Genomic DNA, 7,655 nt, shown 5'->3' with positions numbered 1-7,655 from the left:
ATATTTACACAGAGGACTTATATACAAAAAAAACTATTAAATTAATGATTAGGAGCTTAAGGATCGCCATGAATGAGTTTCCATGTTTCAAGGTCAGTGTTTAGTGTATTGGGCCCCTGTACTATAATTGACACTCAGCGAGGAGCATTGGTGGGGGGCCCTGCCCATATCTACTGTCCCCAGTCGGGCTCTTCTCATTGCCCAGCCAGTTCAGGCCAATATCCTCTCTCATCCAGCTCTCAGTTGCACAATGGCTCAAAGCATCAAATTTACTAAGGTTCATATTTGAAAATTTAAAACGACCAGTTTAATTTAAAATTTTAGTCATTTATTCTGAACATGCCATTGTTTCTGTTTTCAGCTCTTCATTAATAATGAATTCGTGGACTCAGTAAGTAAGAAAACATTTCCCACCTACAATCCTGCTACTCTAGAAAAGCTAGCTGATATAGCCGAAGCAGATAAAGTAAGTTTATCTTAATTTTTTTATGTAATCGAATTTAAATTTTTACGATTAATTTGGATTTTCATGTTGCTCAATAGTTCCTTATCTTTATGTACACTATCTTTATATGTTGGGGTATGGAATTAATATAAATGTTTCACCTGTTTTATGCTGTGTGAGTCTCATCTTTTTTAATTTTAATCTTCAATTAGGTAGTGAAAGGAATAGTGGTGTAAGTTAATATATCGAATTGAGAAAAAACGTTTTTATTATTAGAAGTACTTTTTTTTTTTTATTAGATATACTACTTTATTTATTGATAGATATTACAATCTACCACACAGTTGTGGGCAATAGGTAATAGTGATGAATGATCTCATACATACTAAGATAAATTAAATAAATGAATTAAAAAAAAAAGCTCTCTTATATACAAACAGAAGAATAAACAAAATGAACATAATCAAACTATCTGTATGAAAAATAAATAAATAAAATAACATAATGATAAAATAATATAGTCTCTAGTCACATTTACACTCTAATATGCAATATTTACACGATCGTCCTGAGGATCCCTGAGCCCTCTCTATCTCCCACGTGTGAGGGGTAGAGCAGAGCTCAAAAGATCCCACCGCATCCCTCTCGCCGCATCACTGTTAGAAGTACTAGTAAAAATTTTTCAATATAATTATAGGTCCATTTAATTTTTTTTTTTTTTTTGAGGGGGGCATTATTTTATGAGGTGTTTTTAGGGGCTTAGAAAATCACTTTTCCTACCAAGTGTTATTAATATAAGGCGATATTTTGGATGATAATGTATCTCCCAGATACACCACTTTTCCTTCAATGATTTTTAAGATCTTTTATTTTTGAAAATAAATTTGTTCCTCTTATTCTAAGAGTATCTGGTTTAAACTTAAAATTTAAGTGGAATGTATTTCGATCAAAATAAATCTCAAACTTTTAGTAAATTAAAATTGAAATACCTAACTTAAGTTGCCCAAGACTAATTACCCACTATAAAAATTATAACAAAACAGTTTGACTCATCAATATTGTTTCCTGGCTTCAGTGCCTTAAGAATCCGATATATACATCTGGTTTCACTTCCCACTAGATAGTACATTTTTATATAAATTTTCACTTAATATTTTAAATCATAATTGGCTAATGCTTAGTTCAATTTTATTTCATCTTATCTATTTTCTTACTTTGCTACATTATTTTAGCCCTACAAATTAGGACGTTGAACCAGATTAAATAGTTTAATTTATATTTGAGTTTTTTCTTTGATTAAACTCGGACCATCTTCCTTTCATATTTTTTGTTGAATATAAAAAATAATAATAAATAAATAAAGCTCTTTATTATTATGATTTCTTTTAATTCAATAATAGTGTTTATGAAGAAAAAAATGCCGACTTTTGTTCCAGAAAAAATTCCATTTAAAATATTTTTTTCTCTAAATAAAAAAAAAATTTATAAATCAGATTATTTTAATAATTGTGATTTATTCCATAATTTACAAAAAAAAGTGATTAAAACCACTTTTCATTTCACTGTCTTAAATAGTAAAAATTAACCATCATTGAGATGAGATAATTTAAAAAAAAAAATAGAAACATATCAATATGGTTTTTTAATCAGCCTTTAATAGTTGACCGTATACTCAATCTGAGAAGATGGTCGTAGGTGCGGTAAATTTATTTATTTGTGCCGACGTTTCGGCCGAATTTAAGGCCTTCATCAGAATATAAAAACAAAACGAGATAACGACCTTAATTAAGAGAAAAATAGCAATAAAATTATAACATTGCCAAGTTAGCTTATTTTTATTTTTCTCTGAATTAAGTTTGTTATCTTGTTTTGTTTTTTATCCCTTATGAAGACCTGAAATTCAGGTGAAACTACGACTTAAAGAAATAAATTTTACTTATTTATAATGCAAATTTTTTTAGATTGATTTGTTTAGTGCATAAAAAACATCCATTTGGTTTCAACACTTTTTCATTGTCCTAACACTCCTACGTTTCGGGCATTCCGACGATTTTCTACGATCTTATTACACTACCACAGCCAAAAATTGGTAATCAACATGATTATAGGCCATTTTGCCTTTGTCAATTATTTATCACTTGTCAATTTTCTTTAAACCTTCTTAAATTATGAAACATTATGCACTCAATTAATTAAACTTCACCACAATGTCTAAAATACCATTATTTAAAACTATTACATTCACTAGTTTATAATCTCTATTTCAATTGCTAACTTTATCAACACTACAATGAGTAACCTACCGCACTATCCCAGGTTTGTCATGTTATTATGTTGATTACCAATGTTTGGCTGTGATAGTGTAATAAGATCATTAAAAATGGCCGGAATGGCCGAAACGTCGGAGTGTTAAGACAATAAAAAAGTGTTGAGACAAAATGGATGTTTTTTTATAACTACTAAATTTGACTTATTTGGGTATCTTTACTGATTCTCCTAAAAATAAAAAATAAATTATATTATTTCAAAATTTTTTCGAGACCAGGTAATATTTATCAATAAATTAATTTAATATCCAACACAGTCTCAACACTATTTATTTATTTGTCCTACTTTTCGGCCCTTCTAGCCATCCTCAGGGACATCTAAACATTTAACAGCTTATATTACAACTTCACTTTTAAACATTTACAATAACATTATTATTTATTATACAATATAACATACCTTCAACATAAATTTCCTCTCACATTAATTATTTTCTACTTGCAGGCTATTGATTTATTGATAAAAAATAAATTTACTTATCTATATTTGATGTAAATATGTTTAAAAAACACGATTACTTGGTTGAAAGGAAGATGTTGACAAAGCCGTTGATGCAGCTTCTAAAGCGTTCGCAAGAGGTTCACCTTGGAGGACAATGGACGCTTCTCTCCGGGGGAAACTGATTCATAAGGTTAGTACTTTAAATCATGTATTTTATTATTATTATTTTTAAGTTTTATTTATAAAGTAGCTGTGTTAAATGTAAAAAGTTATAACACGCTAAATGTTATAAGTATAGGGTCGTGGGCAACCTAATTTAAAGTCCACATTATATAATAAGTGCACAGAAGCTCCTAGCGGATTTTCTTGGCAACTTGTTTTGTAACCTTGTAATGTTTACTAGATGATAAAATCTCAAACAACTTCATCAAATCATATTTCCTACACCTCACTTTTTCCTCGTTTCATCTCCTAGTTTTTTTCTATTACTTTATTATTATTTGTATTCTTTATAGTACAAGAGTCAGGAAGAAAAAAAGGTAATCATCTCACCCCGATTTTTTATTACTTTAATGAAAACTGATTAATCACTAGTCAAAACTGATGAGTTTGCCAAGTAGAGGAATAAAAAATGGTGACTGTTTAAAAATCTTTAAAAAAAACATTAATTTTTCATTCGGAGATCTATATCTTTAAAACCACCAACAACACTAGAAAATCTAAAAGAATATTATTTAAAGAAGAGTAAAGTTACTGAAATAGTAGCCCTAATAGAACTATTTATGTCCAATAGTTCTTGAGATATAGCCATTTAAAAAGCAACATTTCACAAATATGTACTGAAAGATTAGTGGTTAGTTAATTTATTTTGAGAAACCTATATCTCAGGGACTATGTGATGTAAAGATGTCTATAAGCACTCAAATTAAAGCTAGTTTAATGGACTATAAAGAAGTTTATGACGTTTATTTTCGTAGAAATAGTAATTTTCATGATATTTGCTAAAATAAATTGATTTATAGTTGATTTATGAAAAACTTTATGTCAAAACCATTGGACGTACAGATGTCTGTCAGTACTCAAGTTAAAGCTAGTTAAATTTACTATAAAATGTTGGATTTTTGAAAACATATCTCTAGAGACATAAGACGCACATAAGTCTGCCAACACTCAAAATAAAGGAAATTTAACTTGCTATAAAGTAGTGTATGACACTTATCTTCGTAGGATTGGCAGTTTTTATGATCTTCACATATGAATATAAATTTGGCAAATTAAAATTTGTTGAAACAGCTATAAATCAATTTATGTTAGCAAATTTCATGAAAACTACTGCTCCTACGAAAATAAACGTCATAATTTACTTTATAGTCCATTAAACTAGCTTTAATTTGAGAGTTGATAGACATCTGTACGCCACATAATTCTCAAAATAAATTAACTAACTACTGTTGCTTTTTAAAAAGCTATATCTCAGGAACTATTGAACGTAAATAACTCTATTAGGGCTCATATTTTAGCAAATTTACTCTACTTTAAATGATACTCTCTTAGATTTTCTAGTATAGTAGGTAGTTTTAATGATATAGTGCTCTGAATGAAAAATTAATGTTTTTTTAAGGTTTTGAAACAGCCGCTATTTTTTATTCCCCCTACCTATACTTGGTAGACTCATCAAATTAGACTAGTAATTATACATAGTTTTTATTAAAGTAATGAAAAATTGGGTTGATATAACTCCCTTTTTTCTCCTCTTGGGTTCTTGTACTAAGAATGCTGCGAATTTGTTTTAGCCCAAGAAGAGTTCTGCGGTAAGTACAGTGTTTATGCATATTTTGTTGAAATCGTCTAAATATGGAACTAAATGTATTTATTATCAAATAACAAAAATATAAAATTTTGCGAAATTTGTAAAAATATTTGATCAGCTGTTTAAAAAATGCACGCAAACAATACACGCAATATTGCATAACTATCAGAGCTCTCGTTATTAAAGATATTTTCAAGGTCCACAAAGATTATTAAAAAGGTACTTTTTGTTATCTTTACTTTCACTAGCATATATATAGAACACACAGTAAGGGGAAGTATTACGATCGTGAAAATTTAAATTTATGATTTTCAATTAAAGTTTTGAGGTCTCCTGAATAGTGTTAAACAAATCTTGCTGATTGTGAGGTGTGAACAGTCTAACTAAAAACGATCATGACGACAACATACGAAAATGACATTATACAAGAAGAAAATTAATATTTTTGTGTTTCTGTGGTTGTTATGACAGTTGTCAGATTTTATTTTCAATTAATAAAATATGAAGAATACTGATAATAAAGAAATAGCTGCTTTAAGTCATTTGAGTAATAAGCGAAAGCTCCAGATTTTTCAATACGAAATTAAAATTCGCTCACAATAATAATACATTCATTGTATTGGTTAGTATAAAAAACCTTTTACATGTTTTTCTGAAGTATTTATGATTTATCATATTTACAATGTCCTTAATGGTTCTAATAATGTTTTTATCATTTTTTTTTTTTAGTTCACAATTATAATCCACTCCTTATAATAATAGATTTCTTATCTTGTTAAAATAAAAAATATTTTCATAATTTTTTGAAGTATGTATGTTATCATATCTTTTATCTTATCGAATTTTCAAGGTCAGCAATGACTAACAAGGTCATTCATTATCTCTTTACTAAAATTAGAAATTGAAATTCACTCTGAATGATAACAGATTGCACATCAGATATCAATATTATTTTTATTTTATATTCTGTTGTTGACCTTCATCAACTAAACGTAAATTCGTGTATTTATCTAAATTGTTTTTTACATATTTTATTTATTTATTCAATGTAGTTTAGCAACTGTTTCTCATACTCTTATATATTTTTACACAAAATATAAAATACATATGTATGTTTCTTTTCAAATAAACACAAATCCTTAAGAAAATAACAAAAATTAAAATTAAATTAAATACTAATACTAAGTAAATACTATTTTCAAATTGTTAGTGTGTTTGTTATTGTTTAGGCGTAAAACCTTTTGGCAATCAACGCCTATCTATTTACGTATTAATTATTAAACATTAAAAAACATTTTTGACCAAAATTGACACAGAAAGCTGTAAGATTTTTACTGAATATTATTTTTCAGCTTGCAGACTTAATGGAAGAAAATGTAAAAACTTTGGCTACCCTCGAAACTATCGACAACGGAAAACCATATGCTAATGCTCTGTTCGAAATCCCATACGCCGCTGATACACTTCGCTATTACGCTGGATGGCCAGACAAAATCCATGGAAAAACCGTTCCTGTCGGTAATAATTTTATTTTCATAGTTAAATTATTTTTAATTATTAATTATGAGAGATAGTTGACCGTGGATCACGGAGAAGATGGTTGGGGGTGCGGTCAAAGTGAAACACAAATAAATTGGTATAACCTATTTAATTGTGCCAACGTTTCGGCTAGAGTTTCTAGCCTTCTTCAGGGCTAAGAACAGAACAAGATAACAACTACAGTAAGTATAGAAAATATAAACAGAATAACATAAAGTGAATAATTTTACAGAATAGAATTAATAAAATGAAGTGATGAGAGAAGTGGAAAATAAAATGTATACATAGGTAATTGAAAAAGTGGGTAAAAAAAAAATAATTAAGGAAATGAAATAAAAATAAAGTTATATAATGCAAAGAAGTATGAACATATTAGTTATTAATAATTTAAAAATTGAAATATGGAAAGAAAAAGAAAATTGAGAGGAAGAAAATATATCTAACAATAATAATTGATAAAGAGGCAAAATATAAGCAAAGTTTACCACAAGAAATGAAAAAATTTTTTTTTGAAAATAACCATAATAATCTAGTGAACATAACTTATAACGTGGGTAAGGAAAATGGAGAAAAGTGGAGAAAAGAAGGGGTGGTAAAATAAAGAAAGGGGGAAAAAAAGAAGAGAATACAACGAACCTGTTAGCTTGAAAATCAAACGCCTAATGGATACTGCGCCAATAACGGACAAACTCTGAATTAAAAGACCCGTTACAAGAATGAATAAGTGTTTTTTAAGAGAAAACGTTACGAGAGGGTAAAAAATAAAAAATAAAAAGTGTGTGAGAGGGTGAGGACAAAAGGTTTTTGGAAGAGTTAAAAATATATACGAACGAATTACCGAATAACGAAGTACCGGAAGATGACAGTGTCATGGGTATTTAAAAACAGTTAAAAAGAGGAAACGTATAAAATAGGGGGAAGACAAATGTGTAAGAAAAAGTTCAAGAAGTGAAATAATACGTTAAAAAGTGGGCGGAAAAAATAAAATGAATTAAAATAAAAAATAAATAAATTTAAAAAAATAATAAAATAAAATAAAAAAAATAAAAATGTGAAAATTACTTTTTTAATAAATTAACTATTTGTGAATAT

At 28.1% G+C, this 7,655-nt stretch overlaps 1 protein-coding gene across 1 annotated transcript in view; it reads left to right on the top strand.

Annotated features, from left to right (window-relative positions):
- The first annotated feature begins 137 nt into the window (after positions 1 to 137).
- LOC106681371 (aldehyde dehydrogenase 1A1) overlaps positions 138 to 7,655 on the top strand; it is a 26,065-nt gene continuing 18,547 nt past the window's right edge. The window contains exons 1-4 of the mRNA XM_014421647.3: positions 138 to 277; positions 362 to 466; positions 3,303 to 3,404; positions 6,377 to 6,542. Coding sequence (XP_014277133.1) covers positions 251 to 277; positions 362 to 466; positions 3,303 to 3,404; positions 6,377 to 6,542 — 400 coding nt within the window. The 5' untranslated portion in view covers positions 138 to 250. The remainder of the gene's footprint in view (positions 278 to 361; positions 467 to 3,302; positions 3,405 to 6,376; positions 6,543 to 7,655) is intronic.

This window comes from Halyomorpha halys, unplaced genomic scaffold, assembly GCF_000696795.3.
Source record: "Halyomorpha halys isolate HHAL.00 unplaced genomic scaffold, Hhal_1.1 Scaffold331.1, whole genome shotgun sequence".
NCBI lineage: Eukaryota > Metazoa > Arthropoda > Insecta > Hemiptera > Pentatomidae > Halyomorpha > Halyomorpha halys.
Note: the sequence above shows the minus strand (reverse complement) of the source record. Positions and strands in the feature narration are given on the sequence as shown.